Source organism: Crocuta crocuta, unplaced genomic scaffold (genome assembly GCF_008692635.1).
Source record: "Crocuta crocuta isolate KB4526 unplaced genomic scaffold, BGI_CrCroc_1.0 scaffold115, whole genome shotgun sequence".
NCBI classification, from domain to species: Eukaryota; Metazoa; Chordata; class Mammalia; order Carnivora; family Hyaenidae; genus Crocuta; species Crocuta crocuta.
Genome location: NW_027530575.1, coordinates 3,710,410 through 3,725,465, shown reverse-complemented (window position 1 = coordinate 3,725,465; position 15,056 = coordinate 3,710,410). Strand labels below are relative to the sequence as shown.

Genomic DNA, 15,056 nt, shown 5'->3' with positions numbered 1-15,056 from the left:
CTATGATTTTTTAGATAACAACCAAGATTTTCTTCCACATAAGAGGTGAGCAGGGGACCAGGGAGCCAGTAATTGGAGCATATTAGAATAAGGAATAATTTGATGGTAGCAAAAGTCTAAAGTGCAATAAAAATCAATTTCTTTTGGTAGCTGTTAAAAAGAAATATAAGCCTATTAAAAATAATAAAATGATGCAAACCAACATTCTCTTAATGCTCCTGCTTTTTTTTTATCACTCAAAATATCTTAGGAATTTGATGATATAGATTATTGAGAAAGTAAATAAATAACCAAGAATATACAAATCTCCCATGTGGAATTCCACATTATTTATGTAATTAATATGCCCTCAAGGAAATAGGCCACAAATCCATATTCTTCAAGTGTGGCCATTCATAAGGACTTCCTTCCAGAAAGCACAGTATAGAAAAGGAGACCCAAGGGTAATTTTATAATGGAGACACCTGACAAACACTACTTCTGCTGTTTGGCAACCCAGTTGGATGGAGGCCAGTGGTTTGGGTGCTAAAAAAGTTCACCTAAGAAGAATAAAGGAGATGGAGTTTTACTGAATACATGGCAAGGGAGCAGGAGGAAGGATAGCAAAGGAGGGCCTGTCTGCTAGGAGGCCTTGGTGGCTGTAGGTAAGCGGAGAAGGTGAGGAGGTATGGAGACATGGAATTTTCCTTTTTTTGTATGTATGTCCAGGTATAAGTAACCCATTGGTCAGCTAAAGCTTATGGATATTTTGAGGTAGGTTGTCTAATGGGCCTCTTTGTATTCATCCCCTTGGGTCACTGTGGGCCCTTTTACTCTATTCAGGTTTCCATTGCTCAAGTTGGTTGCCCAAAAGTGTCACTACGCCTACTAAGTGATCAAAATTAACATCAACAGTGATGAGTCATGTTGATAGTATGTACCCTTGGTATGATGTGATGAGACCAGAACCCATATTCCAGTGTAATCATAATTAAATGAATCTCAATTGAGGGACAGTCTACAAAATACTTAACTAAAACTCCTCAAAACAGTCTGTCATCAAAAACAAAGAAAATTGGGAAACTGTCACAGCCAAGAGGAGCCTAAGGAGACGTTATCACTAAATAAGATATGATATCCTGCATGAGATCCTGAAACAGAGAGGGATATTAAATAGGTTGGTTTTTTTAAAAAAAGTAAATTAAAGTATGGACTTAGTTAATACTACTATACCAGTATTGGTTCTATGATTTAACATATGTATCATACTAATGTAGAATGTTAACAACAAATAAAAATAGGTGGGTATTTAATATGAGAAATCTATATTATTTTGTAAGTTTCCTGTAAATTTAAAGTACTTTAAGAAAAATGTTTATTTCTAAGAATTTCTATGAATTACTTAAATATTAATTTTTAATTTTGTTTCAGTTCTAGTGTGGTAATGGTATTACTTCTCTTGCTTTGTACTGAAGATAGAGATGACAGATGATTGATTGATTTGATAGATTTAATTTACTTTCTGGATTTTATAGGCAACTTTTGTATCTATTTGGTGAAATCAATTCTTTTTTAATGTAACTGATTATATAGATCAAATAAGGTTGTACAGCACAGTTGGTAATATCACTTGTCCATTACAAATACAGCAGCATAAATTCACATTCTTCCATAATCTTCACCTTTTCCTTCCCATTCTGTTTTCATTCCAATACAGTGTAAATTTAAATATATTATTTTGTAGAAAAACAGTTTAAGTCTACTGAAACATAGTTAGAATACTCAGTCACTTTAATATCTACTAAAGATGAGACATATAGATATATGTAGCACACATTTGGAGATACTCTATTCAAAAGACATCCCGTTCTTATTCCAAAATTGATTCAAGGGATGGTGACTAATTCTATCAGTCTAGTTCCTATAGGGTCAAAATCAATTATTGAAGTTTCACCACATTGCTAATTATTGATTAAACATGGTCATGTGATACTATTTTTGTTAAGGCGACCTGAAAGGAAAACTTCTGGGGAACTTTCAGTAAAGATTTCTTCACTGATTCAAGAGAAACATGAATGAAGGAAGAGTTTCTCTTCTTATGGGTGTTTTTCTGTCCAATCTGAAGCTTGAAACAACGCACTTGAGAAGATGGTCATTTTCTGATGATGTGTTGAAGCTTTCAGTTAATCATTTCCGGAGACAACCCACCTCTCCCTTTGTCAAATGAGGTTATAACTATTTCCTTACTATTTAAGAAAATTCTTCAGGGCTTTCTATTATTACAATGAAAGGCTTTTAGGTATCCAAAGTTTAATTTAAGTATCAGATATTTTAAAACCAATTTTCTATGGCACGAAAAGTAAAAATCTATAGACTTTCCCCATTAGTATATATGTATATATTTTCTACGAAGAAAAATATCATGCATGAAGTAGCTCAATTTGTGTGCATTCAAGCTCAACAGACACTAATATTCCATTTGTGCCTTCTGGCTTTTACAAATGGTCTTTTCATTGGATATACTCCAAATTGAAAAAAGTTGAATATTTTAGCTCTTTCAAACAAACAATACCTATACCCTCCAAATTTGCATCCAGTTACCATAAGTAAGCTGAAAAAATTAATCTATTGACAACCTGTGAAAATTCAAGTTTTTCCTCTCCCCCACCCCTGCCTTTATTTTTATAGGAAAGGAAGGGTAAATGCCTACTAAAATTTTATCTAAATTATTATGAAGTATAATGCTAGACTCACTATTTGGACTATTTGGTTTTATAAACAGATATCTTACATATCCTATAGCTCATTACACTGACATAATATCTCTGAATCACTTTTCAAGTATTCATCCGGCAAGGTAAAATAGTAACATGCACACACACACACACACACACACACACACACATCCACCATTTTATATGCTATGTTTACATCTATGAAATTATTTTAACAATATGTTGATAAAGTATTTTAAATGATCATTGCATATGTGAAGTTGCCATGGCTATAATATGTTATCTACATTATAAACTTCAAGAAAAAAATTAACACATAACGCATGATTTCTCTAAGTTATAATATTCTATCTTTGTGATTTTGTTAGTAAAGCTTGAATTAAAGCCCCTCAGAAAATATAGGTACTAAACATTTTTGTTCGCATTTAAGTATTCTTTTTAAAAGCTTTATTGATGAGTAATTGACATACAGAAAACTGCTAATATATAAGATGTACTATAAGATGTACAATTTGATGTTTTGATCTAGTTATACACCCATAAAATCATTTCCACAAAGAGGCTAATGAATATATCCATCATGTACTTTCTGATCCATCTTTACTTAGGTAAAGTACTATAGAATAGTTTATTCTTGTGCTTACTACCATAGTCATAAACATTTAAATATATATCAATAACTACACTACCGTAATTATCTTAAAATCATTTGAGCTTGTATGACTCCTTCAACTTCAGATGAATATTTTGTTTGACATTTTTACTTTTATTTTTTAATGTTTTTTATTTATTTTTGAGAGAGAGATAGAGACAGCATGAGCAGGGGAGGGTCAGAGAGAGAGGGAGACACAGAATCCAAAACAGGCCCCAGGTTCTGAGCTAGCTGTCAGCACGGAGCCTGATGTGGGGCTCGAACCCATGAATCGCAAGATCATGACCTAAGCCAAAGTCAAACACTCAACCGACTGAGCTACCCAGGCACCCCTGACATTTTTTATTGAAAGATATTTTGAGATATAAACACCTCAAAGAACTGTATTGGCAAATGTCTCCTCTGCCAAATTGACCTATGATATGTTCTACTAGTTGATAATATCCAAATAAAGGATCCTTGTGAATTTGTTAAAACCTTGTAAGTTTAAAAATAACTATTTCTAAATTTTATCATTGATAATGTCCCTCTTTTATATTAAAACTGCAATTTAGGTAGCTAATTTAATTAGAAATTGATATATATAGTAAAAGTATTTTAATTTTTCCCTCATACAGTGTTCATTTCAATTTCTTGTTTCCACTTTACCTGTTTTTTCTTCCTTCTTCATCAATCCTTTGCAACACTTGGAAGCATACTGTAGATCCCCTTGCTTTCTTATTCTTTCAGTGACCCTCATAAATAAAACATAAAACTCTTTAACTATTAAACATATTAAGTATAGGTGAAATGTCATGTTTGAAAGCAAAGTTATCCCTCAACCAACAGATATTGACTAATTATAAAGGAAAAAAATTCTTTAAAATGAAGAAATCTAGCAGACATTGCCTTAAACAAGGCACCAAACAACACCATCAATGATGAGACATACCCACATCATGAACATCCCTATAAAAAGCACTGCAAAGGATACAATATCACCTATATGATGTCCCTGTCAAAAAAGGATTTCAGAGGTCTAATCGTGGTGCTATAATATGACTAACCCAACTGGGGGAGCTCTACAGAACAACTAGTCTGGAATCATCACTCTTGTTATAAATGTCACGAAGGACAAAGTGGCTGAGAAACTAACACAAGTTAAAGGAGAGTAAAGGGACGTTACAAGTAAATATAATGTGTAAGCCTTGATTCGATCCTGAATTTAAAAATAAGATCTTTAAGCATATTATTTAGACATTTGGGGAAATATGCATCATAGCAAATACTAGTGTATCAATTTTGTAAGAGTAAAAACTACATTGTGGTTTATAGGAGAACGCCTTTGTTCTTAGACACACATGCTTAAGTATTTAGGGGTGAAGTATAACAGTTGGAATAATCCAGTAATTCAACAGCTGTAGCATAAACACATACACATACACACAAACACATGCAGAAAAATATGGCAAAATGTTAACCTTTGGTGAAGCTAGGTAAAGGGTATATGGGTGTTTATTGTAGTATTCTTGCAAATTACTATAGGTTAAAAAAATCCAAAATAAAAAACTTTGGTTTGGAAAAAGATAAAGACAGTCTGTTTATAAATATCTTTCTTAATAAATATTCTGTCCTTAATGATGAATTTATGGGGCACCTGGGTGGCTCAGTCAGTTGGGCGTCCGACTTCGGCTCAGGTCATGATCTCACGATTTGCGGGTTGGAGCCCCGCGTTGGGCTCTGTGCTGACAGCCAGCTCAGAGCCTGGAGCCTGCTTCAGATTCTGTGTCTCCTTCTCTCTCTGACTCTCGCCTGCTCTCTCTCTCTCTTTCTCTAAAAAATAAATAAAACATTTAAAAATTGAAAAAAAAAGAAAGATGAATTTATGAAAGTAGGCAACTTTTCTAACATGCTATAGAAATACTACTGATGAAAAAAAGGAGAAATCTAAAAAAAATTGCAGTAGCATCATGAAGTTAGAAAATAAATACTAGCTAGCAAAAATACACACTTAAATTTCAACTAGATGATAGCATATTAATAATGAAAGTTAGAGTACCTGGTTTTCCCAGTCAGTTGAACATCTCACTTGGTTTTGGCTCAGGTCACAATCCCAGGGTCATGGGATTTGAGCCTCACATTGGGCTTCATGCTGAGAATGGAGCCTGCTTGAGATTCTCTCTCTGTCCCTCCCCCATCTCACATACTCTCTGTCTCAAAAAAACAGGAAAAAAAGCAAGAATGAAAGAAAAAACAAGAAAGTTAATCAATTATTTTTTTCCTATACGTCTGCATTTGAGTTTCAAATTTATGTAGTCTGTCTTCCAAGTGCACAAATGAATTAAAATATCTCCTTTATATTGGACTGATAACTATCATTGAATATAAGAGTTTGCAATATAGGTCTTACTGAAGCAAAAAGTAGAAGAACTATATAAATAAAACTTGTTTGGATACTTTAAACCTCAGTCAAATTTAGAACATTCAGAAAGGAAAATAAAACATTATTTTCTCAAAAAGATATCTAAAATCCTTAACATCTTGCAATTAAATGTAGAACACAGATCCTTATTTTTGGGTAATAATAGTTAAAACTAAAGGTGATAAAGTTATATAAAGACAGAACACCAGAAATAAAATGAACCCATAATCAAAGAAAAAGAATGACATTATTAAAACTTAGGACTAAAAACTGATGTTTATGAATTAATTAAAAATTCTGTGAAATGAATGATTCTCTTTCATAGAATTTCTACATTAAAAGTTATTTAAATTTTTAGTAAGTTAGGATTAGGCAGTATATTAGATATACCAAATAAGTATCTGTGAATTTACTTATTTCTTATTTTTTTAATGTTCTATTTGTTTCTGAGAGAGAGAGAGAGACAGCATGAGCAGGGGAGGGTCAGAGAGAGAGGGAGACACAGGATTGGAAACAGGCTCCACGCTCTGAGCTAGCTGTCAGCACAGAACCTGACGTGGGACTCGAAGNTCTTTCATAGAATTTCTACATTAAAAGTTATTTAAATTTTTAGTAAGTTAGGATTAGGCAGTATATTAGATATACCAAATAAGTATCTGTGAATTTACTTATTTCTTATTTTTTTAATGTTCTATTTGTTTCTGAGAGAGAGAGAGAGACAGCATGAGCAGGGGAGGGTCAGAGAGAGAGGGAGACACAGGATTGGAAACAGGCTCTGAGCTAGCTGTCAGCACAGAACCTGACGTGGGACTCGAAGCCATGAACCGTGAGTTCATGACCTGAGCTGAAGTCAGATGCTTAACCGACTGAGCCATTCAGGTGCCCCGGTATCCGTGAATTAAAAGGTAGATATAAATATATTATAAATTTTAATATAAATAATTCTCATGGAGAGAACCTCTAGAAGTAAAGATGAAATATTTTTAAAGTTTTAAATATAAGGTTTAAATGAAATATTAAATATACTGGGGAGGTAATCAGTGAATGGAATATATAAAGAAACTACAGATATGGAGGAGAGAATGATTTGATCAATACCAAGCCCTTGATAATAGCCTCAAGGAGAAAATTGAAAAATGTAAGGAGGAAGAAAGAACCATTTCAATAAAAATAGGCAATACTTTCCAGAATTTTCATATTTAGCAAAAACAAAAATTTCTGAGCAAAATTAATAAAAATAATTCAAAAAACTCCTGTCCTTTCTCCTTACTCTGTATTATGCATTAACGAGACCCACAAAAGTTGATTTGCTGAAATGATTAAACAATCCACTGAAAAGACAGGTTAATTTAACAAAGTAAGAATGACAGTGGTAAAAATAAACAATCTATGGCATGAAAATCTTTACAATAACTTTACAATAATATAGGCACACACTAATTAAAACAAAATTAAAAATACAATTTAGAGTAAATTGGGGGCACCTGGGTAGCACAGTCAATTAAGCGTCTGACTCTTGATCTCAGCTCAGGTCATGATGTCATGGATTGTGATTTTGAGCCCATCAAGCTCTAAGCTGATGATGCAGAGCCTGCTTGGGATTCTATCTCTCCTTCTCTCTGGTCCTCCCCAACTTGTGCTCTCTCACTCTCTCAAAATAAGCTCAAATTAAAAAAAAAATTAGAGTAGATTAGACTGCAAGAATCAATAAAGCCAATAAACCAATACAATTATATACAGTTGAGTATTTGACTTTATTGAGTTTTATTAGTTTAAATATTGCATTATTATTATTTGAAACTAATAGTTTTTGGTGTAGATTCAGGCACACAGGCTCCTTACTCCTTGTGCATCCCTCATCCACCAGGATTTTATGTCACCTTTATTTTGCTGGTAGAAGAGAAAGAGAATGGATGGAGCACACTCAAGTCATAAATGCCTTGGTGTGGCAGTAAGCCACATCGCCTACTCATAGTCCATGGACATGTATCCTGATGTTATCATGTGTCCTGGTCCTGTGTTCAAAAAATGCATGAAGCTGTTTCTAGTGAAGAGTAACAGTCTGTGCTGCAAAAACTCAGATGGAATAAGCCATTTGTATGACTTAGAAATGCTCATTCATTCCTGAGTGACAAAATCTGAATGGGAATAAACCTATTAAAGATGTGTTAATTGCCAAATAAAAACTAACCCCAAATAGTTATGCCCAGAAGTCTTCACAGAAATGTTTTACAAATAGTCCACAGTCCAATTCTTTAGTAAATTATTCCAGTAGTTGGACCAAAGAGGAAATACTCAAGAACTCATTTGTTGAGGTTAAGAGAACTGACCAAAAGGTAAGGAAAATTACAGAGAACTCTAATTATGGGTACAGTGAGTTAACAACAATATTCACAATCTATAACATATGTATATATAAGATATGCACATATACATTTACTCATTCTACACATATAAGTGCTTCATATTAAAATACACATGAATGTATTGTCAGAAACTTCATAAACCTTTGCCCTCCTTAGCTTGTAGATGTGTTTTGTGAAACTTGTCCCTCTTTTTTTTTCTTAATTCACAACAAAAGGAACACCCATAACTTCTGCTGAAGTGGATACAAACACTTTAGTTGAAACTGCACTTCAAGTTGAAGATCTTGAACATTATGTGAAGTAAAACATGCAAGATGCTTAAAACAATTGGAGGCCTTTAGTGAGCAAAAATCTACTAATCTTGATTATCTGTTTAGGCTGAGCTCATTTCTAGCAGTTTGGCCTAATGTTTTGAGTAATACAATGGTATATGTTATTGTTCTAAACGGGGTTTCATGATTCTGTTCACTTAATGTTTAGGTTGCTTGGAATTAAAGGAAGACACTATTGAAAACCTTCTTGCTGCAGCGTGCCTTCTTCAGCTTCCCCAAGTAGTAGAAGTGTGCTGCCACTTCCTCATGAAGCTGTTGCACCCCTCCAACTGTTTGGGGATCCGAGCCTTTGCAGACGCTCAAGGATGCATCGAGTTAATGAAGGTGGCCCACAGTTACACAATGGTAAGAAAATTTTATATTTTTATAATAGAGCCACAGGTGTATTATAAAGAGGTTCAAACAATTGCTGCCATTGCATTGAATGACTTTTTTATGTTTCAAATGAGTTTTATAGGGTTGGCACATTTCTATTATGGGGCACAATGTACTACATAGAATTTTATAATATCAAAGTAAAAAAAAAATCCCTGTTCGTAATGGACTTAATTCTACATTGTGTATAAATTATAAATAAAACCATAAAGCAATTATAGACTATTGAAGATTTTAGAAGTTTTTTAATCTTTCTTCTTGCTCCTGGCATATCTATCTTTTCATATCTACTTCCACAGCTGCCCCCTTTTTCTCCTTTTCTTTCTAGTAAAGAGCTACCAGCCTGTACCACAATAAAGAAAAAAAAAACCTTTTCTTTTGACTTTCTTCTCACATTTCTACTATGCAGTAAGTTGTATCAACCAAATTCAATGTTGAAAGTCTACCCACAATGTGACAGTACTTGGAGATGGGGCTTTTGGTTGTAATTAGGCTTAAATGAGGTCTTAAAAGTGGGTCCCTCATGATGAGATTAGTCCCCTTATAAGGGGAAATACCAGAGAATTTGCCTCCTCTCTCTCTCTACCTTGTGAGGGCATAGTAAGAAGGTGGCCATCTATAAACCATGAAGAGAACCCTCACCAGCAACCCAAATCAGTCTACACCTGCATCTTAGACTTCCCAACTCCTAAATATGGGAAATAAATTCCTGTTCTCTAAGCTACCCAGGCAATAGTGTTGTGTTATAGAAGCCCAAGCTGCCAAATACATTTTCATCATAGCACACTATGTTTGCTATGCCTCTGCCTGTATGATTTGTCCAGGAAAAGGAAAATCATACTTACAGTATATATTATAAAGTATTTATTGGCATAGTACATATTGGGTTTCAGAACCTCTTAAACTTCTATAGTAAAGGAAAATATTTAGATGTACAGATGAACTGATCTATTTTTTTAAAGAACTTTGACTTTCTTTACCATTTTAATGATGGGTTTAAACTGAGTGAATATAAGTCAGTAAATACTCATAAACTAATTTGTCTACTTGTATTTTTCTCTTCCACTTTTTCTATATATAAATATGTATTTTAACAGCTTTGTAGAGATACCAAAAATCATTTGAATTGTACACATTAGATGTGTGAACTTTGTGGCATGGGATTTTTTTTTCATGTTATCTCCATTCTAGAATAGAATAATCAGTTATAACAATTCACACCCATCATATTTCATACCCTAGAAAGAACATTCTAAAACCTCTTATTCTAGTGCCTAGCATATAGTAAACCCTATATAAAATGCTAGCCAATGTTGTTATTGTCATTATCAACATTATTAATGATTTGATTGTTATTATTGAAACACTTAATTGTAAAGTATAGAACTTTCCCATTCCAACTCAAGGAAAGAATTTATATGAGATAAATCACATTAAGCTTTGTAGTTGCTACTTATTAAAAAGCTCTTATTTTAAGATTCAACATCCTTTCAAATCACTAATGACTGTCAGCCATTTAAAAGTCTTCTAATTGATATTCTTATACAGAATTTCAATATTATTTTATTTTTATTTAATCCTTTAAGCCGATTAGTAAATCAAATGAAAATATACAAATAAAAGGAAGGAGATGCATGCTTTGTAATTCTATTGTCAAAATTTTCCTTTGAAATATTCCATGACAAGGCATAATACCACTATTGAAATTATATGAACCATATAAAATCAATGTAAACAAACACTTCATCAACCAAAATATCAAAGTCCAACTGCAGTCATTTAATTATGCACATTTCATTACAATTAGGAGTTCCTAGCTTAGCTAAGCCAAAGAACAATATGCCTCCATATCCAGAGGGATAATGGTCCCTTCTGGTCTAGTTTGAAATTATTAATTTAGTAATAAAGATGTTTTTCTTGCAGCTGCTTGGACTGCTCCACAATTTATCACACAAAATTAACAATATTTTTTCTTTAGACAGTTTAAAATGTATATTCTATAGTAAAATATATTTAAAATGGAAATATAGAAGAATTTTGTTAGTAAACTCAACATTCTAAACAACTCTATCCTAATTTATTTTTGAAACTATGAATGGATTATGTTTTGTATCATGTCTGTTGAAATTTAAGTGATTTTGAATTCTTTTGGGAACATGAAGCTCCAATATTCTCCAGATGATCATGGGTTACTATTTTTAGTGAATAAAATTTACTGACCAGTTCTCTTCCTATATCACTGTTTTCTATCAGTTCTAACACTTTCAAATGAGTTCTTTACATTGGATATTATAATTTCTACCATATCTTTACTTCTGATCCTTGTTTAATCTTGCTTATGTCTTCATCCATTCTACTCAATCAGTGCTTTGAGAGCAAGCCTATTATGTTATCATTTTTTAAGTTGCTTTAATAGCAAATCATCCCACTTTTTCTAGTACATCTGGAACTAAATTCTTTATTGACTCTTATTATTTATTTGCTTATTTTATAAGTAACATTTTCCCAATTTTCAATTTCCTTGCTAAAAGTTTCAACTATGAACTTAACCTTGAATGTTCAGATCTTACCTTGTTGGTTATATGCTTTTTGCCATTTATATCATTCGGTAACTTTCCTTTGGAAATTTTACCCCATTATTTGGCTTCAGCTATTGATTTTGTGTGGATAATTCCAAAATCTATTCAAGAAGGTGACCCAGCCTGGCGCTGGTTCATGTGCAAAATACTGGAAAATTTTGATTGCAAATTCCATATGAGGCAGAAGTGTGAAACTAATTCTGAAACATTAATTTAAACTTTGGCTGCATGAATATACAGACAGCAACACAATAATTGAAGGAAATATGTCCCCTCTATTGTTAGAATTCATTATGAGAATTGTGCTTAATTTTGAACATCATATTTTAAAAGCATTAGAGTGACAAATAGAAAGAGACTACCTATCAAGAATAGTATGATTTTATAAGCATGTCATATGAAGAGTTAAAAAAATGTGGTGCCTTGTAGTTAAATTATATTAGGGCATGAAAATAGCTATATTCACATATTTGATAAAATAGGTTTGTGTCTAACAGTGTTGTGTAAGTGTTCCTCATTCTGTGTTCCACTTTAGTGGTGTAAACTTCTGTTCAAATTAAATGTTATATGAAAGATTAATATTAAGATTGATTTGCTTCGTGCGAAGATGAATGGAAAGTCCACAGAGCTACTTCAGTCATCTGATCTTCCTTTCTCTGATGGGTTTTCTATTTCCACTAATCATCACCGCCACTTCCCTCCAAGGTCATCTTGCCTTTTCAGAAGACTCCAGGAACTGCATTTCTCTTCATTTGGTTCAGGGTTAGTTTGTCAATAACAGGCATCCATGTAAGCTATGAAGATAAGAGGTGAAAGGTACAACTTCAAAAGCAGTTAAAAGCAGAAAAGTGGACAAATGGAAACTTGAAGTAACTTCTTAGCGAGCCTTTGAAAGAGATTTACTTCACAGCTATAGACTGAGTCAGTTGATGGGAGCCTTCTGGAGGTTCTTGAGAAATGCAGTGCCTTTGCTGAGTGCTTTTGAGAACAATCCACATAGAACTGAAGGTTGAGGACATTAACATAAATACCCTGACCTTCACTTGCACAGCCCTGTCAATTCACTATCCATAATTTTTCTTACATTGAATATAGTAAGGCTTGTTTTCCTCATCCAACATTTATTTACCTCAAAATAGCAGGTTCACACATATTTTGATACGCATAGTCCTCCATACCTAACTTCTTAATCATTACCTGGGCATTTTTCCTCAAAAATAAATAGAATTGACTTTGCTCCTACTAAACATGTGTTGTGAATTCCCCTCACTTACACTTCACTCATGCCTTTGTCTCTTTCTTGGAATCTGGAATCTCTGGTATCTAATTCCCCTCAGTTTCCAGTTTAGGTTCATTCATGCCTAAGAAATACCTTAAAACCTTTCATGGTGGGAGTTTGGGTGGCTCAGTTGGTTAAGCTTCTGATTGTTGGTTGTGGCTCGGTTCATGATCTCATGATTTGTGAGTGTGCGCCCCACATTGGGCTCTGCACTGGCAGCACAGAGCTTACTTGGGATTCATTCTCTCCCTTTCTCTCTGCCTCTCTTCTGCTCATGCTCTCTGTCTCTCCCTCTCAAAAAATAAATAAACAGAAAAACCTTTAAAAAAGACCTTTTCATGGAATTCCTTCTCTCCTTTGAAATCTTAGTGTCCTTTTATTTAGGATTATGTGACATCATCATAAACTTTCCTATGCAGTTAACACCCTTTTTTTTTTGTCTTTATGACTGGTCTTCACATTTGTACTGCAAAATCCTTTAAGACAGAATAGCATTATGTATTGAAATTTATTTTGTCTTGATAAAGTATCTAGTAAATGATAATATATTAACATATTTCCTTTGGATAGTCTTTTAGGAGTGTGACTTTCCACACTCATAGATTCAGTCATTCAAGAAGAACATACATAGTTTTCCTTTAATTTTCTTTCAATCTCATTTCTTACCCTATATTTCTTGTTCATACACTTCCAACCACACTGATCTTCATACTGCCTTTTGACTACACCAAGCATCTCACCTGATGGCCTTTCACCTGATGACCTTTGTGTTTGCTCTTTCCCCTCTGCCAGAAACACTGTTCTACCAAGTATTTATATCCTTTTCTCCTCTGCTCGTTCAGATGTCTGCTCAAATGTCACTTCCACAGAGTTCTTATCTCTGAATATTCTATATAATGTAGCATTGCCTTCAAAACCCTCTACATCCTCACACTTTATATCCTTTAGTTACTTATTAGTTTATAGCTTTATATTTTTTATTTTGTGTTTTCTTCTCTTCCATTACTGTGGTAGCTTCTTGTTAGCATTTTTATTAAACTTCTATACCTTAAGTGCATAGCATTTATTGTTGAGTGAATAGTGACAGATTGACTGTTGAATATTCTGTACCCAGACTATAGGTCACACTGGGCATACAAAGGTAATTAAAATAGACATAGCTTGCCCTTAGAATAAAAATGAAGATATTGAATGCAAATAAATTGTTACTATGAATGACATTTATGTACATGCATATATATTTGCATTTATGAATACATATGGTAACTGCTACAAAGGATAGTGATAAGATGCTATGGGAGAATGCAAGAGACAAAGCCTCCTGAAACAAGTGATCCCTTATACAGAGCTATGAAGGATGAGGCAGAATTCATCAGGTGAAGAGTTGGCTAAAGAAAATTCATGATGAGCCAAAGATCTGAGGTGGGAAGGAGCTTATTCTGTTTAAGTAAATTCAAGTGTGATTGAATAGTGGGGCAGAAAGGAAGAGAGGTGGATGATGGGGCTAGAGTTTTAGGCAAAGCTGATTTTCCAAGGTGACTGAGAATTTGTTAAGGATCTGGGCTTTTATATTGAGTAAAATGGGGGGTGCCTGGGTGGCTCACTTGGCTAGGTGGCCGACTTTGGCTTAAGTCATGATCTCATGGTTCGTGGGTTCAAGCCCTGCGTCCGGCTCTGTGCTGACAGCTCACAGCCTGGAGCCTGTTTCAGATTCTGTGTCTCCCTCTCTCTCTGACCCTCCCCTGCTCACACTGTCTCTCTCTCTCTCTCTCTCTCAGAAATAAATACAACATTAAAAAAATTTGTATTGAGTATAATGGTATATCATTGAAAAATTTTTGAGAGAGTAAAAGCCAAGAATAAATTTAAAGACTAGTTGCCCGACTGCCATGAGGAAGAAGCCAGAAAAGAAACCAAGAATAAGGGTTGTCATTCTCTAGAGACCTATATGTGTACACTCACATGCATATTGGGTGAGTGAGAAAGAAAAAGAGAAACTGAGGTAACCCTAACTTCTGCCACTGTGTAGCAGTGCATCCCCCTGCTGGTGCTGGCAGGGTACAGGTTAAATGTAGGTAGTACATATCAGGCATTGTTCTAGGGTTAAACATGCTGAAATAATCTTTTCAAACCCCCTGCAATGTATGCATAAATCCATTCCAAAAATGATTCGGGGATGTTCAATAATTTCCTGAATAACAATAGGAAGAACATGCTAGAATGGAGATTTAAACGAGTACTGTCTTACTAGACATTAGATGTTCTATCTAATATGCTAATGATTACACGGCAATTGCATTTTATCCATTAAATCAAATTAGATTTGTGATGTCCAGAACACTTCAAAACATGGATTAC

At 33.9% G+C, this 15,056-nt stretch overlaps 1 protein-coding gene across 2 annotated transcripts in view; it reads left to right on the top strand.

Moving 5' to 3' along the window:
• KLHL1 (kelch like family member 1) overlaps window positions 1-15,056 on the top strand; it is a 355,540-nt gene that overhangs the window by 139,612 nt on the left and 200,872 nt on the right. For both annotated transcript variants that reach the window (XM_077767989.1, XM_077767988.1), the window contains one exon: window positions 8,614-8,810. In XM_077767989.1, coding sequence (XP_077624115.1) covers window positions 8,614-8,810 — 197 coding nt within the window. The remainder of the gene's footprint in view (window positions 1-8,613; window positions 8,811-15,056) is intronic.